Source organism: Rhinatrema bivittatum, chromosome 1, assembly GCF_901001135.1.
Source record: "Rhinatrema bivittatum chromosome 1, aRhiBiv1.1, whole genome shotgun sequence".
NCBI lineage: Eukaryota > Metazoa > Chordata > Amphibia > Gymnophiona > Rhinatrematidae > Rhinatrema > Rhinatrema bivittatum.
This window is the reverse complement of record NC_042615.1, coordinates 147,070,387-147,088,907: the sequence shown is the minus strand read 5'-3', so window position 1 is coordinate 147,088,907 and position 18,521 is coordinate 147,070,387. Positions and strand designations below refer to the sequence as shown.

General features: G+C 40.6%; 1 protein-coding gene across 1 annotated transcript in view; it reads right to left on the bottom strand.

Moving 5' to 3' along the window:
• Nucleotides 1-17,790, bottom strand: part of COMMD8 (COMM domain containing 8) — a 57,249-nt gene extending 39,459 nt beyond the window's left edge. The window contains exons 1-2 of the mRNA XM_029588329.1: nt 17,639-17,790; nt 13,397-13,552 (exon numbers count right to left, since the gene is read on the bottom strand). Of these exons, the coding sequence (XP_029444189.1) occupies nt 13,397-13,552; nt 17,639-17,683 (201 nt within the window). The 5' untranslated portion in view covers nt 17,684-17,790. The remainder of the gene's footprint in view (nt 1-13,396; nt 13,553-17,638) is intronic.
• Between the last annotated feature and the right edge of the window lie 731 nt (nt 17,791-18,521).

Here is an 18,521-nt window from a genome sequence, read left to right as displayed (position 1 = left end):
GCTCCACATGAGGCTTCAAAGCAGTAGACTCAGAAGCAATATCTATTTCATACCTGGAACGTTTCTCTATGAAAATTATCTAGTGCATTTAATTACAGTAAATGTACCCATATACTTTGCACCTGCTATTTGTGTGGGCAGCCAAGAGAGGGTAAAATAGTGCTCATAGTTTTGAAAATCCCCACATACACACAGGATTGCCTTTTTTTTTTTTTTTTTTTAACTCGGCTAAATGCATGTGTACTGTTGAAGCCCAGAAGTAATTTTAGCTGCTCGAAGGAGGCCACTGCATTTGAAAAATGCTCTCATTCACCTTTGCTACTTCAAGCTCTCTTATCAGACTTTTTATTTTAAACTAAACAATTAGAAGGTCATTTGCAAGGATGTACATTTGGGGTTTTTGTTTTTAGTGCACACTAAAATTAAAACAAACAAAAACCCAAAATGAATAATAAAGAAACAAAACAAAAAAATTACAATTTTCCAGTTACACATCCTTAGTAATTTGTACCCATTAAGAGGCAATGCTCAGTTCCTTATTTTGGCTCTCACAACAGGAAAGAATTTCAATAGCCAGTAGCCAGCTCAGTTTCATTAAAAAAGTAAGCACTCGCAAAGGTGTCTTGTGATACTTAATTACATCTCTGCCAGACAAGTATCTCAGCATTCTCCCTAACATGGGGGCCCTGCCATACTATCATGCAGAGCAAACTAGTAACTTTTAGACAACCTGCTGGCTTTTGTCATGCTACTATCCATGGTGCACAAATATCAACAGTGGTTTGTTTAAAAGGCTTGTACTTCCTACTGTGCTCCAGCTCTTTATATCGCAGAGCAGCTGCCCACCATGCTGCTAGGCATGGCATACTGGCTCTGCTTTGTGCGGCTTGCTTATGCCACAGTCTACTGCATTCTTTTCTATTAGCTCTTGCTGTTTGCCATGCTGTTGGCTCTGCTCCCTACCGTTGCCTCTTGCCATGCCACTACCTGCCGTGCACCAACAGCTCTTTAGGCAGCTACCCTTCTTGCTGTTTACGGAGCAGCTACTCACAGCACGCTTCCTCCCTCGCCATGCTGCTAAGTGCAGAATATCCGCATTGCTCAGCGTGCTGTTGCTTCCTCTGCTGCTGCTATTAACTTGACCACCACCAGGCTTGCAGTAATTCTGGTAAACACCTCTCTGCTGGGAAGCAGAACAAGAAGGGAAGCAGAGATGTTACATAAGCGAGGGGGCTTTTGCCTGTTTTTGTTGTTTCTGTTGGCTGAAAGAGGATAAACCCATGGTCTCAGCTACTCCAGATGAAACATTTGAGAACCCACTTTAACTTAGTGCCAAGCTCCTATGGCCAGGAAATATGACAACATGAACTTCCTCAAAGCAAAAAAAAGTTAAAAAGCAGCAATATTTTAAAGTAAAGAGGACTACCACGGAATAATCAAAGCATTACTGATATAATCATCACAAAGAAGCTTATTAAAAAAAAAATGATATCAACGTAATGTCATATTTTAATTTTAATGTGACAAACCAAAATAAATCCACGTGAATCACCACTGAACAACAGCGATGCTAATATAATAAAAAATAAATCAAAAGCAACATCTAGCTGCTATGTCGCTGCCAAATAATGTTTCACTATAACTTCTCTAAAATTTGTATGTGTATTCAAAGAGCTTCAAAAAATTTGCTTAATTGCCCTACACTCTGTGATACCAAAACTTTCAAAAAAAGCTTTTTCAAAAAATGATGAAAAAAACTTAAAAAATCTTATTGTGGAGAGGTGGAAGTTTCATATATAATGTAGGCAACTCTGTACCAATGCGTAATTGGAGTATAATCATCAACCCCCACCGCCTCCACTCGAACAAAACTTTTTTTTAAGAAATTTGTTTGTAAATGAAAGTCCCGAAAAAATTCAAAAAGACAATCATAGGGGTGAAAGTTGACCTTTCCACTAGAAAGGACCTGAAAATAATCTTATAAAAATGCCAAATTGACTTGAGGCGGGTCCATCATAGACTTCCATACAAACGTTGGTGAATCTCCAAGCATTTTAAATCAGTCCCAACACATACAATTCGTGTTTCAGATGTAAATCCTTCTTCAGGGGAATCTCCTCAATGATGTTCGCCAACCTTGAAGAATTCTGTGCCTCGCCAAAACAAATTTTTTTTATAAGTATAATTCAAGTTTGCCTTGTGTTCAAAAGTTCTATCCGCCGCATCATGCTGGCCGGGTTCCTTTTTTCGGAACCACGGTTGCCATGGTAGGAAACAACTTGACGAAGGGAATGTAGCTCCCAAAAAGCTAGTCAAAAAATATTTTATTTATATTCCGCTTTTCAGGTACTTCAAAAGTGGATTACATTCAGGTACTGTAGGTATTTCTCTATCCCCAGAGGGCTTACAATCTAATATATTTAGTGCAATTAAAGTATCACATTATATTCTTTGTTTATTGACCTTTATTTTCGCACAGTCTAGTGAAAGGAAATGAATTTGCTCTTTAGACTCTTGGCATTCTGTTTTATTTTAGTGCAGTGCATTTTTATTAAAATAATGGTTTTAATCACCACTGTCAGTTTCAGGCTTAAAACAATGACTGTGATGCTGGTAAAAAAAACACACAACTCGACTCTTTTTGTCCCGGGTTAACAGCACAAACCTTTTACGATATGAAATCAAAAAAAGGTTGAGAACATGTAAATGACAGCTGAAAATGGTAGTATGGAGAGGATTAGGAGAATTCCAACTTCATCAGAGAGCTCTTTGGAAATGTGTAACTGTGAGCTTCTACTTTTCAGTCACTATAGTTTTAAGCTATATAAATAGCCGAAACACCAGGAAAATAAAATTACAAGTAAGCACTAAAAAAAAACTTAAGGAAAAACCAATTGACACAAGGCCAAATACAGTGCAATATAGCCAGTTATTTTGTCAACAATTTTCTGGCAAGTACAACTTGGTAAAGCAGTTTTCTCATCTCAAAACAGAACTGTATTGTTTGCATCCACGTCCGGACATTCAACGCACATCCTGCCACATGGAAGATATGTAGTTCCTTAACTTCTGTCAAACCACAAGCCACATTAGCAGGACCTCAAAAATACAAGTTAATGAATATACTGTAACTTTTGTACTGTTTGGTCATTTACAGGTACACATACAACAACTAAGAACATAAGAAAATGCCATACTGGGTCAGACCAAGGGTCCATCAAGCCCAGCATCCTGTTTCCAACAGTGGCCAAACTAGTAATACCAAATTTGTAACTTATGAGGGGCAGCTTATTTATGAGAACCTTAGCTCCATTACATAAACAGCTCTGGCTGAACTTCTGACAGCAGCTACATTAACAGGAATTACAAAATGACCTGAACCTCACTGGATCCAATCTTAGCTGTTTCACAAATTTTTTTTAGATGCTGGAAGCCCAGGCATTCGGGTTGAAGAAACTGAAGAGTTAGAAAGCCCTAGATATCAAATGTGTGCAAAGCTTGTGACAAGCTGGGCATGTCTATAGTCCAATGTATGAAGCAGCTTCTCTGCTCTTGTGTGGCTTCAGAAAGGAGGTCGGTATGGTGATAGTCTGGTTGAGCTGAAGCGCCGAGACAACCTTGGGGAAGAAGGAGGGATGTGCTCGCAGTGTCACCCTAACGTGGTGAGACTCCAGGTGCAATGGATAGTGGACCTACGCTTGTAGTTCGCTGACCCTCCCCGCTGAGGTGAGGGTGACTAGGAAGAGAATTTTCCAGGAGATCTCTCAGACGACTGCTGTCCAAGGTTCGAAAGCGGGAGCACCAATTGCTCTAGGACTAGGTTTAGGTCCCATGGGACCTGGGCTTCTAAACTGGTGGGCACAGCCTAAAAATGCCTGCCATGAACCTGGAAACCAGTGGGTGGATTGATACTGGGACTTTATATGAGGGTAGAGGTAGGCTGCGATGGCACCGACATGAACTCTGACAGATGCCGCTGCCAATCCTACTTGGTATAGCAAGTGAAAATATTCTAGCAGGCGTTCCTGGGAGCAGGAGAAAGACCACCCCGCGTACTTTGCACCACTCTGAGTATCTGATCCATTATCCTGGCAGTTCTTTCTGGTGGAATGATGGCGTATCATGGTTGTCGGGCCATGCCAGAGCTACGAGGATGGGATTCTGCTTTATCCGTGATGCATATCTGGATGGTTCTCGATATGAGTGGGATGAGGGGCATACAACAGTTCCCCCCCACTCCCCGTCCACGGAATGAAGAAGACGTTCTGCATCTAACATTGGTCACTGGGTTGCCCAAGTAAAATCCGGGGACCTTCCTATTGCTCTCAGTGGCAGAGATCTATGAAGAGTGACCCCAGGTTTGGACAGGGCCGTCCACTTCATCCTGGCTGAATTCCTGCCCGTGCGGGTGAGAATCCTGCAGAGTCTTTCTGTTCTGGGGTACCTACGCCAGACAGACCAATCGCCTGGGGTGTGTGATCAAATTCCTCTCTGCCCCCTTCAAGCTGCGTATGGCTTCTCGGCAGAGCCTCTAGGAACCGGACTTCTCTTCCTTGCTTGCATAAACATTTGCCTGCTGGTTGTCTGTGTGGACTATGACTGCCTTCACGTGAAGGAAGATTTCGAACGAATGCCAGGCATGAGGTTGATTCGCTAGGTCTTCTCCCAACCCGACTGTCTGTCTTGGGTTTGCATCTGCCCCCTGTGGGCACCCTACCCCTCATTCAAGGAGTGCGTGGTCAGACTGATCTGGCACGCCGGGAGCAACTGCCACTGGAGGTCCCTTCTCATGCTTGTCATGATGTTGACGTGACCGGGAGTACAGGTGTGGTGTCCACCACAAATACAGGCCTCACTTTAGGCAGCACATGTGTAGGCAGGCCGGTAGATATGTTTTGTTCAGTATCGTGTTGACAGCAGCCCCGATGGGTTGAGGGGTCTGCATAAATTGCAGGTTGGACTCCCCATGGTTGATGAGTAAGTCCAACACTTCCCAGCACTCAACAGGGACCAGCAGGCTGTAGTGCAGGGTGGATGGGTCCAGGGCCACCAGCAACCAGCTGTTTGAGGTAAAGAAACATCTATATCTGTTTCCTGAAGTGGGTCACTACCACTGCTGGGCTACTTGGTAAAGGCCTTCAGGGCCTCCGCTGGGGCGTGCATTGCGCTGTCGGCCGCGGCCCTGTGGTTGCTGGGGCAGCAGGCCTTAGATTGTTAATATAATCGCGTACCTCCACATTCTGCTCCTGCAACTGGGCTGCCATCTTCTAGAGTTTATCTCCAAAAGTTGTCCAGTGAAGACTTGTCCGAAGCTGTGCCACACTTCTGGCCGTAATGGCAACAAAATTTAAAAAAGGCATGAAAATATGATTAATAAGAATAAACTTCTTGGAGAAAAAGGATACATGTCTGTGCTAAGGCTTTGACAAAAAAATGATTGAGAGATTGTACGAGGCAACACCCGCACAGGAATTCCCACATGCTCAACAGAGGAAAAGCTCTATGTTCAGCGCCATCAGATGATGTCACCCACTTGTCATGGCTAATTCAGCCCTGCTCGTCAATGGAAAAGAGTTTGGCAGCTTGTAGGCTATGACTCCTTAGCCAGGTCAGTTTTTATTGCACTCTTTTTTGGTTCTCTATCATTCCATGTTGATGATCATACAAGTTCTCATGCATAATCCAACCCAACACCCACTCTCTCTCACCCCGTTTTACCACCAAGCTTTGTAATAAACATCTACCCAAAACTGAGATTGTTGCCTGAAAGCTAATAAACACGTTGCCAGAACTGGCCGCCTACGTCCCCCCCATAACCATCACTAACTTGACAGCAGGTATCATTTAAGAAAAGGAGCATATAAAGGAAATATGGCCTATTATTTTACTGGATGTACCTGGCTACTAGCTACTTGCAGGCATCATCTCAATTGGTTTCAGGAGAGATACAAACTGCTGATTTCAACCCAGATAACCCCAGCAATGTAATTGTTTATTGCAGTGATGTAAAATCCCAGCTCTAGGTTGTCATGGTGACTGGCAGCTCTAGGCACAACAGTAGAATAGGGACCAATGATAGCCTTGTGGCTGCTCCTGTCTCCTCTACCTCCCCAACACACTTACAGCATGGTTCCTTTCTAATCAACAACAAGTGCGTACCAGGGAGCATGAAAAGTCACTGGTCCAAGCCTATCAGCATAGGAAGTGCAACTGAGGAAGAGGAGGGTGGAGTGTTAATACCACCATCTGGAGTGGAGAGGGTAATTGAGGAAGCAATGTAGGGAAAATTGAAAAGCTCGAATACTGTGTGGTTGGAGCAGGAAGAGCAATTAGAGAAAACAGTTTATTGAGAAAAGGAAGACTGTAGAGGATCAAATTACTGATCTTTCTGCAGCTAAGAATTTGGCCTAGATCTCATATTTAAAGAAAAATTTCAGGTTTTTTTTGTCATTTTTGTTCTCTCAAGGTCATATTTTCAGAAGGAATCATAATTACAGGTTACATGCCCTACACAATGGCAACTGAAAACATTTCCCACATTCTGTGTTCGAGTTCCTTTGTAACTCTGCTGAGCGAGGCAAATTACTAACTATTAGGTATTTTCAACCTAGATCAGTCAACTGTGTGTGCAACACTTGAGCCATTGGCTGTGTGAATGTGAAAATACTACCTTCCGAGAATAGGTACAGATAAGTAATTACCTTTTCTCCATTGATGTGGATTAACAAGCTTAAAAAGAAATCTCCCGAAGGTTCTAATGGGTGATGAAAGGTTTTCATTTGGTTCTGATCAACTGAACCTGGAAGATGTGGTAGGCCTGATTGACAAACTGAAGAGTATTAAATTACCTGGACCGGATGGTATACACCCCAGGGTTCTGAAAGAACTCAAAAATGAAATTTCAGAAGTCCCGCATAAGAGGCTTCTAAGAAAACTAAAAAGTCATGGGATAGGTGGCGATGTCCTTTTATGGATTGCAAGTTGGTTAAAAGACAGGAAACAGAGAGTAGGATTAAAGGGTCAGTTTTCACAGTGCAAAAAAGTAAACAGTGGAGTACTTCAGGGATCTATACTTGGACCGGTGCTGTTTAATAAATTTATAAATGATCTGGAAAGGGGTACAACGAGTGAGGTGATCAAATTTGTGGACGACACAAAATTATGCAGAGTAGTTAAATCTCAAGCGGATTGTGATGAACCGCAGGAGGAGCTTGTGAGACCAGAAGATTGGGCTTCCAAATGGCAGATGGAATTTAATGTGGACAAGTGCAAAGTGATGCATATAGGGAAAAATAACCCTTGCTGTAGTTACACAATGTTAGGTTCTATCTTAGGAGTTACCACCCAGGAAAGAGAACTAGGCATCATAGTGGATAATACATTGAAATTGTCGGCCCAGTGTGCTGTGGCGATCAAAAAAGCAAACAAACAGTGTTAGGAATTTTTAGGAAGGGAATGGAAAATAAAACGGAGGATGTCATAATGCCTCTGTATCGCTCCATGGTGAGACCGCACCTTGAATACTGTGTGCATTGCTGGTCACCACATCTCAAAAAGAATATAGCAGCACTGGAGAGAAAGTGCAGAGAAGAGTGACCAAAATAAGGGCATGGAACAGCTGCCCTATGCGGAAAGGCTAAACAAGTTAGGACTGCTCAGTTTAGAGAAGAGACGACTGAGGGGGGATATGACTGAGGTCTACAAAATTATGAAAGGACTTGAACAAGTTAATGTAAATTGGTTATTTACTCTCAGATAATAGAAGGACCAGGGGACACACCATGAAGTTAGCAAGTGGCTCATTTAAAACAAATCTTACTCTACTTCTAGGTGTTCAAATCAAAGAAAATTCTTTTCACTCAGTGCATAGTTAAACTCTGGAATTCATTGCCAGGGGTCATGGTTTCAACAGTTAGTGTTACTGGGTCTGGATAATTTCCTAGAGGATAAATCCATAAACTGCTATTATGATAATTAATAAGCAATAGTAGCTTGTGATCTATCTAATGTTTGGGTACTTGCGAGTTGGATTGGCCACTGTTGGAAATAGGATACTGGGCTTGATGGACCCTTGGTCTGACCTAGTGTGGCATGTCTTATGTTAAAGATATCAAGGAAGACATGGTGAAACCTGACAGGAATTAAGTTGTGTGCTCAGAAAAAAGTAAACTGTTACATTTCAGTAACTTCTATACAAACTAAACACTAGAAGAAAAGGGGAAAATTTATAGCTTTACAAAAAAAACATTCCTTTCCCCAGAAGAAAACCTAGTTACAAGCCTATTAAAAAAAAATTCAATTTTGAGATTAAAAAATGTCAACTGTGTTATGTCAAGAGGGAGAATTTGGGATCCTGCTAGGCACTTGTGACCTGGATTGGCTACACTGAAAACAGGATACTGAGCTTGATGGACTCCTGGGCTGAACCAGTATGGCAAATCTTATGTTATTTGCCATGCCAGGTAAAGTTCTGAAGAAAGCTGATCTCAAAAAAGGAGAAGCGAGGGTCAAGTGGAGGAGTACCTAGCGCCTAGAGCAGCAGACTGCGAACCAGGGAAGCTAGGATTCAAATCCTTGGACAAGTCATGTCACATTGTCTCAGGTACAAACTTAAGACTATAAGCCCTCTGGGGACAGGGAAATACCGACAGTACCTTAATGTAATCCACTTTGAAGCATCATGAAAAGTGGAATATAAATTTTAAAAAAACTTTTGTAAAAAAAAAAAAAAGTTTACCAAACCTAGTATCAAAAAAGGAAAGATGTAACCGAAACTGATATAATCAAATACTTAATCTCTGAATGACAGTGACTTTTTTTTAGAATATTTATTGCTACTGTTGCCTACCAGTCCTTCAAAACTTCCTAACAACCAACCAATTTAAACATATTGTTACCCCTTAATACTGTGCTCTGTGTACTTATAGGGATATTCCTTTTTCAAGTTTTTGATCAGAAACAATTGTTTCTGTAACCACACAAGATGTCAGTTCTGCTAATAATATTTAAGAAATACAACAGAAAGAGAGAATAAAATTTAAACATTTAGGGAGAGCATGCAGAAGCATGGCTTCAGGAATACTTTTTAACACAAATCTGCTGAAGAGAGTGGTGGGGTTTTTGACACGACATACTGAGTACATGTTACGACAAAGAAAAGAAAAATCTACTGGAAACGAGAAGGCGGGGCTGTTTCAAATAAAATTTTATTTAAGACTGTCCAAGTATCTCTCTGGGCAGAGTCTCCAAATGGGCGTGGTTTGTGCATACCTTGTCAGCAATGAACTTCACTCGTAAGCCAGCGTATGTTGGGAATGATCTCAGTCTCGCAACTTTACTGCTAATAGCATTCTTAGCACTTGCATTGTGCCAAAGAGAGCCTCCTTCGGGAATTCATAGAGTGTAATTTTTATACTCCGATATCAAGGTGCACTTGAAAATTCTTCTTAATCAGGCAACTTGCACCCAATATAACTGGGATTATTTCTGGGGGGGGTTTTTTTGCCACGTTTTTTTGGACTCCGATTGCATCACTTGGTACTTGCAGATCTTCGCTTTCTCCATATGATCCACAGAATAGACACTGGGTACAGATACGTCTATCAAAAATGCCATTCTTGTGCTTTTCTCCTCCACTACAATATCTGGTTTTCTTGCATCGATTGTTCTGTCGGTTGGAATAGAAATGTCCCAGATGATCACAACTTCTTTATTCTCTTGTATTCTGTTAGGGTTGTGCGCCTACTGTTTTGTTTTTTTTGGTACATCGATGTTATAATATTTACACAGTTTCCAATGAATAAGTCATGCCACTTTGTGCCTTTCGGTATACCAGCATTCTGACATCAGCACTTCACATCCAGTGATGAGATGTGTAACCATTTCAAATTCTGTTCTGCATAATCTGTATTTGTCCGTTTTACAATTCTTTTCTATGCTGCCTGCGAACCATCTTGTCTGTAGTTCACTATCCTGTCCTGCAATTATCAGTTTCTCATCTATAGGACCGAGTTCACCTCTCCTTAACCACTGCTCTGTCAAATCTTGATCCATGTGGGGTTTCTGTATTTTCCACTTATATTTGTGCTTCTGACAACTATCCTTTCTTGTTTGCAGGTCTAATTCTTTAAATAATTTTCTCTTGTTTTGCTAAGTCTGTAACTTCTTTCCTTTCATGTGTTAGTGGATTTTCAGTCATTCCTTCTATTCTCTGGAATGACTGTTCAAGCTTAAGAACAGATAAATGGTGCTTACTCATTTCCATACTTCAGCACTATTTGGGGCATTTGGTTTTGTTGATGCCATCAAGTATGACTGAAGGTCTAATATGGTAGCTCTGTATGTGTAATCAACTTCAATAAAACCCATAACACCTTCAGCTCTAGCAATGTACAATCTCAGCATAACCTGAATTTTAGAAATGATCGGATAGATACGGATCTTTCTTGTTTTGAAATCTAATTCTTCAAGATATTTATGGTGCCAGTCTATTATTCCAAAACTGTATGATAATGAACTTCCAATTCATGCACTAATAGCTTGTATCTTATTCTATGCTGTTAAAGCACTTTTCACTATCAACTTCTGTCTCCTTTAGTACTTATATACTTATCACTGATCTTTTGTCTAATACTTTATGCCAAATTTTTCTATCTTACTCTACACTCCTAGATGTTCAAATACACCTTTCTGCTCTAGTTCCTTTATACTGCAATCATAGAGATATTTTTGGTTTTGCTTAATCTTCCTCTAAGGAAAATTGCCTTATCACATTTATACAGGCCAAATATCACCTGATGTCATCTGAGAAACTCTTCACTTCCTGGACTCTCTCTGAATACCTGTCTGTGCCTATGCAAATCTCTGCATACAACCTTAAAGGAGGATTATTGTGCTTATGGGAGGCAGTGGAATTGGGCAAGCATGCCATTCCAAAAAACAATCCACTCAGCAGCTTGACCTAGAGCAAGACAGGCACACAAGAGCCAGACAAGGAAAGAAAAAAAAAAAATCTGAAGCAGTGTTTCAATTTGATTAGTTACCACAAACCATTCTGGTGTAAATTCAAAACTTTGAAAAGAAAGAAATAATGGGCACCATGGTATAAACAAAACTTCTCTCTCTATTTGCAAAGTCAAGGATGAGGGTGTTACATTTAGTGGAGAAGTGAGGTGGACATACACATACATACACCTATGAACAGTGAAAAAAAGCAAGTTTGCTTACCATAAACAGTGTTTTCCATAGATAGCAGGGTGAATTAGCCATGCTGCCTGGGAGACGTCCTCCGGGCAGCCCTGGGCTGAGCTTCTCTCAAAAGATCACAGAGCTTTATCTCTGTGCATCTACCTCTATGACTGTCTCCATCTCTGCTGACAGCTGCAGAGATTCTCTCTACATCCTGCTGTCACTATCAGGCTGGAAATTTAAAGACATGGCCGATCACAGGTGATGGGGTTCGCCCCTTTGTGGACCCCAAATGTCTTGAAGACCAACTTCGATCCCTGGTTTTTGTATCAGTAGTTTCAGATAGGTATACAATCATATTTTTGCCAAAACTTGATGCAATTACAATTTTTGCAGAAAATAAAGTATTAATGAGGATATTTTGAGATATATTTATTGATTTTTGATTATTGCATTTTCATTTGACATACATTAACATCTAATTACTGATAGATTTTTTTGTTACTGTACTTTTGCATCTGCTTATGTTTGTAATACGTACTGAATTGTAATTGCTGAATTATTTGTTAGCTGCTTTGAGTAGTTTTCCCACTAGAAAAGAATGGGAAAAACTAATAGATTCTGAGAAACGCTAAAGCATAGTCTCTGATGGAGAATGAGCTTAACGTCTCATCAAATGAACAGCATGGCTGGACATCCAAATGCTAAGATAGAGAGATATGTAAGACCCGAATAAAATAGTCCCTGCTGGGGTACATGAATATGGCCTGCACCCATCCCCCAGAGAAAGCAAGAACCTATCAAAGGCAGAAGACTTAAACAGAAAACGTTTTTGATATGAAATAAGAGAAAAACAATGCTAGAAGATGAATATGTATTAGCATTTGATATTCCGCCTTTTTCCAAGAATGGCCTTAAGACAGATTACAAATTTTAAAAAGCAATTACAGTAACATTAATCAGTGGTCACTTACACGTAGGAACCGAGTCAAATTTACAGTAGGGTTAAGGATCTAAGGGTGAAGGATGAATAAAATACCAAGTGTAGAAGTCAAGAATCTAAAATACGAGAGTCCAGGGATGTGCATGTTATGGTTCTTATTTGCGAGTTGTAGCAGTCAATTCCTCAAGACTGCTGGTCTTTGTTGAGATGCCTAGGGGAAGGCTTGACTGAACAGCCATACAACTTTTTTTTCCCCAGAAAGCGAAATAGCATGGCTCAAGGTGTAGTGGTAGCAGTATCTTGTTCCAGATTTTTGGTGCATAGCATCTGAAGGCACAAATTCTTCTACAAGTCAGTCTGACAGAAACAGAGAAGGAGGAAAGGAGAGCCATTTGGGAGAATAGGAGTATAGGAGAAAAGAAGTTGGGTGAAATACTCTGGGGCCTGTATGCTCACACATTTATAGACAAAGCAGAAGGTTTGAATTTAATCCTGCTTTCAAAGGAGACTCAGTGCACCCAATGTAAGATTGGTCTTACGTAGCTGGCTGCCTTGGCCCTTCCAAAATTTTGGTGACTGTTTTATAAGAGTTGGAGACATTTCAGACTGTATTGAGAAATGCCACTGAATAGAACATAAGAACATAAGAAAATGCCATACTGGGTCAGACCAAGGGTCCATCAAGCACAGCATCCTGTTTCCAACAGTGGCCAATCCAGGCCATAAGAACCTGGCAAGTACCCAAAAACTAAGTCTATTCCATGTAACCATTGCTAATGGCAGTGGCTATTCTCTAAGTGAACTTAATAGCAGGTAATGGACTTCTCCTCCAAGAACTTATCCAATCCTTTTTAAACACAGCTACACTAACTGCACTAATGACATCCTCTGGCAACAAATTCCAGAGTTTAATTGTGCGTTGAGTAAAAAAGAACTTTCTCCGATTAGTTTTAAATGTGCCCGTTAGTCTTTCTATTATCCGAAAGAGTAAATAACCTTCCAATAGAGAATAGAAGTAGTCAATCGAATGGGTGATTAGTGCAAATTTATTTTAAACATAAAGCAAACACAGCTCTTCCTCATGCTGAGGAAGAAAAGGAATTACAAATGGTGCTCCTCAATGCACAGCCTCACTCCAGGTTCTAGATGCTCACCCAGTTGCAAAAGTGGCATGTTATGTGACCCATCAACATAAAAGCAGCTGCCTTTGGGGGAACATCACAGCTACAGCACTGTTCCAAATCAAGTTTAAACTCATAATCCTACCTCTTCTTCAGACACATTTTGACCAACCATAGTTTTGAACACTCCTGTTGATTCCTCAAGAACCTCAAGCCATTCTGACAAATTCCAAATGCTGCCGTAGTCCTGAAACCGAGGGTGTGCACGACCACATATGCCATCAATTACCTTATGAAGGAACTAGAGAAAAAAAAAATCTATAAAACATGCCAAAATGTGAAACACATGACAAGAAAAAAAGTTTTTCATGGTTTTCCTATAAATTTCCTAACATCCTTCTGGAATTTTCTTATGCATTACTGAAATTTTCTTTTGTTTGGCAGGTTTACAGTAGCAACAGCTGTTCAGTATCAGGGTCTCTGCCTGCTCTAAAACGTCAACCGTGAAGTGACAAGAAAAAAAAGCAACCAAAGTCAGGAACCATTTCTTGCAGAGTTTCTGTCTGAATAACACTCAGTTTTTATTTTAAAATTCTGTATTTCTAGTAGGCTAATTCAGGCTCAGCCTCACAAATCTGTCTTGTATCTATATAGATGATCTCACACATTGTGTAAACAACCTTAAAACAGAATGGCTGGGACAAAGAATGTGACTAGAGACCACTGCACAATATAAAAAGCTCTCAAAAGGTGATTACCAGTGTTTGGAAGTAAATGACGTAAACAGTCCTTCTGTAAAATGTAACTGAACTCAATAATGTTAATTACTTGTACATGAGGCTGATAGCATATTTTTGTGAACAAAGTTCCAGTAGGTATGCTCTGTTTATTTTTTATGTACTTATATTTATTGATTGCTTCTGCCAAAGCTCTAAGCGATTTCCAAATTTATCAATGTTATTCTGTTGTACCTCATACGAACTTTACTAAAATGGCAAGTAATACATCTTTAGATAAATAACACAGAAACATTTAATTGGCTGATGCATATGTACAGAGTAACATATACAGTTCTGCTATAATGGCAAGAGCTGACCCATGCACTATGTGATTTAAAAAAACAGGTCTTTAAAACAAAAAAATTATAAAAGTACTTATGCATTCTGTTTATGTTGGTTTAAAATAAAATTTCTATGCTCCTGGTTAGCACCATGTTTTCTAAATATTTTCCATCTCTGCTTATTATACCTTATGGTTAAATGCTGCATTAAGAAACATTTTGAAAATGGATTAATTTTACAGAAATAGGGGAGAAATGGCAGGAATGGTGCAATGTAATAACTATGAAATAACAGTTTATAGAGGAAAGGTGGGCAACCTACGTCTCACAAGCCACATCTAGCATGCAGCAGCGAGTCAGGCCGTGGCCTCAAGAGAAGAAAGCAGCAGGTGAGCGGCTGGAAGTATCATCATCTGTAAGTTTAACTGTTGGCTCTTCAGACTTCTAGGGGATCCCTTCTCCCCTCTCACCACAGACTTCCACCTTCTGATTGGTTCCCACCCCCCAACCTGGAATGGGCTCTCAAAGTGGCTCTTGTGCCTAAATGTTCACCCACCTTTGTTATAGAGAGACCTTCTCCGGGCAGCAGTGTTGCACTGGGAGTCAATATTGAAAAGATTTCTGTGGTTAAAATCTTTTTGACAGCAGAAATCTAAACTGTTAAATATTTCTTCCTCTGGATAAATTGTGCAAGCACAAAATTAAGAGGCGCATAGATACAGCTGGACAAAAATATGGCTGGGCTGAGCCAAGGAAGAGGATGGGGGCCATTTACCAGTTAGCACAATAATCATTGCTAAATAGCTAAAATTATTCAGAAACCTACATCTGCTCAAATGGCTGCTCTAAATATAACCGCACAAGTTAGCAGTTAAAATAAATCATTAAGATGCTCCGCTGTTTTATAATTTGTATTTAATTCTTACAAGAATAATTACTACAAATTTTTAGCCTTGGTTCAATAGAACAGAGAGCCTTTTCAGATGGTAAAATGTCTGCATACGTTGCAGTATGTGATTTTGTGTGTTCCAAACCCCCACCCCTTATGACTCTGGAACAGCTAGACCTAACTGCAGTAAACTTTGTGTGGATATTGATACTTGGGGGGGGGGGGGGGGCAGCTGACTTTCCCCTTTTCAAAGTTGGTAACCTTCAAAAAGAAATGCACGGGGAGGGTTTTAAACTGAGACTATCTAGAATGTCACACTATTCTTTAAAGCTCGTTCTATTTAGCTGTCCCTACCATTAGAGCTAAAATAAACTGGTGTTGCTATTGTGCTGGTCTTTATTGGGGCTGGACAATTTCCAGCAGCAAGTCAACACAGCACCAGAAATATGGGGTGGAAAATTAGTGAAGATGCAGTGGGATAAGTTTCCCTTGTCCATAGACGCATGGGTAAAACCAATGTGTAACGAGAGAGAATATAGTTCAATTAATTTTGAAATCAAACTAATAAGTAGCACAGGTGATTCTGCCAACATTGAAAGTAAAAATGGAGGTGCCGCAATGACTTCTGTTGCAGTAGATGAGTGGGCAATTTATGGCATATCATGCCCAATTCTTGTGCAGACTAAAGAGTCAACAGTTTTCAGTAGCACTGGGGTGTTTTTCCATTTAAATTAAAACATGTATACCCAATACATGCTATTGTATTGTACTGTAATAAATTATTTTTATTGGAATAAATATAACATTTAAACCACTTTATTTTTATTGATTTTTCCCCCAATTAAATATTTCAGTTCAATTGCTTGAAAATCTTTGAGCATGGGAAATTAATGGGTTTTGTTTTCAGTGTGTATATATGTCTCAACATACCAAATTAGATCACAAATCCATTTAGGAGAAATTTTTCATTGTTCTACAAATATATAGAAATTAGAAAAGATTGCAAGGGAAAATTGTCCAATTCAGTTTTTTTCCAAAAAACCCATCTCTCTCCATGAAGGCAGGAATTTGCCACCATTTAACTATGGAGAAATCCACGTGGACGACTCCTTTCCTCCTTGTGCAACTAAAGTGGTGGCAGTAGCAGTCAGACCATGGAGCTGGACATGGCATGCTCACAGGTCTGTTTCTGTCCTCTCCTCCTGCATTGGCTGTCTTTAAGGAAATCTGTGTAAGGCAGCAGTACCCCTGCAGGCCACTGCTTCCCCCACTGCTGGAACTTGCAGATCCAGCGAGGAAAGGACAGGAGGAATGGGGGATTGAGTAATGAGAAGCAGCAGCAGCTGATGATGAACTGAGAGTGAGGGAGATAGAGGTGAAAACAGAAGAGGGAGTCAGTCCTTAAAGGTGGGTGTGTGGGGGAGGAAGGAAAAAGGAAAGAGTCTTTGGAGGGATGTAAGACTAAGAATAAATGGAGATATTGGAGGAGGGGCAAATGGTGGCACATGAGCACATCAGGATGCAGTATGGGTACATAGGCAATGGAACAAGGTGGGCCACTGGGGCCAAGATCTGACCAACATTTTGCCATATATGGTATCAGCAATTAGAGAGCTTTGGGGACCGGGGTGGATTTGTTTGGCTGCCAACAAAAAAAGTGGAGCACTCTTCCTATATGGGTGAGTAAAACATAGAATATGACAGCAGATAAAGACCTCAAAGAAGTCAGTGAATCTTGGGAGAAGGGAGGAGAACGTGCACTAGTGGTTGCCATCCAGGTCTCCAAGTTTTTTAGGTAGCTCCTAGATTCTGATTAATTCACTAGCATGATAATTTTACATGCATTACCAAAATAGTATAGTGAATTATTAAAATAAAAGGGAAAGGAAAATAATTTGTAAAAATAAGTAAAAATACAGGCTATGCAAAGTATAGCATTGGGGACTTATCTCAGATTTTGATGCCAGTCCATATTATTGCTGGTCAGGTTTCATTTCTGGCCTGGTGGCAGGATACCACAAATTTTGCTACTATAGCTGCTGTTTTTCCTTTTTCACTCAGTATCATCTTTGTATTTGCACAGCACAAGAAGAAATACATTTCTGGTTCTATTTCTCCAGTGTTGCATTTCATAGAGTCTGGATTCTTGGGATTTCCGATTTAGTTTTTATCTGCATCTTTCTATTTCTAGTCTGTGATCACTTATTCTATATATTTGTCCTGGCCTGTTCATCACTGCCCAGCGTTGGCATCACGCTATACACGAGCTAACAAACACACAAGCTGCAGATTAGACTCAAAGTTCAGTTTTGCAGGCATAGAACTACAAACGCTCCAGCCGTAAAAATCAAAGAGGAAATAACATGAGAGACAATAGTGCGATCAACATAATCAGCAAGGCTGCATCCAAAGCTCCCCCTCCCATCTCATTCCGCTACCTGCGGACACTGCTCCACCGGCAGCTTCTCCACCAGCCACACCATTCTGCCGTCTCCCGCTGGGCTTCCGTCGCGCGATGCGACGTCACTCACGCGACTCTCAGCAACGCGCTCCGCATTGTAAAAAAAAAAACCTCAAGGAAAGGGGACGCTCCCGGGAAGTGCGTCGGTTGGAGTAACCGGTGCTGGTACAGAAATTGAGTTTGTCAATGCGGTTTTTATTGTTCTCAGCGCGAGAAACCTTCATAATCGTAGAAGAGGGTGGGGTGAGGTGACAAGAGTTTAGAGGAGTCTACATTTGCTAAACTGACTGACTCAGGCGCTCAAGCTGTCGCTTCTTGTAACGTGCCTTCATGGAGTGAGTCAGGATGGGGATGGGGAGCAACCTGATCTCAGCAACTGGGACTTAGTAAGGAGAAGCAGACTTGGGGCTGGATCAGATCGTTCCATGACGGTGCTTTTTGAAAGTAGGCTGATATATGGCCCAAAACAAAACAGTAGGCTCCTCTTTGGCCAAGATATTTGGCGCCCTAAGCTAGGGTTGAGTAAACATTCGTGTGCTGGGGGCCACATTATACATTCGAGAGTGGGGACCCCCCTTGCAGTTCCTCAAGTGGTGGTAGGCCCCTTGGAGTTCATTAAACATACATCATAGTTATAATTAAAACTTGCAATAATCATAAGAATAGGTGCAGAGTAAAACTAGAACAGTTCACATTACAACCCAATATGTAAAAATATATATTCAAATTCTAGTGTTACTGCAGGAAAACAAAATCTCGCCAAGGTTAAATACTTTATGAAGTAACTCAAATCCCTATATATAAAAAAAAAAACACCTAGAACCTTGCTATATCATACCATACCATACCATAACAGCATT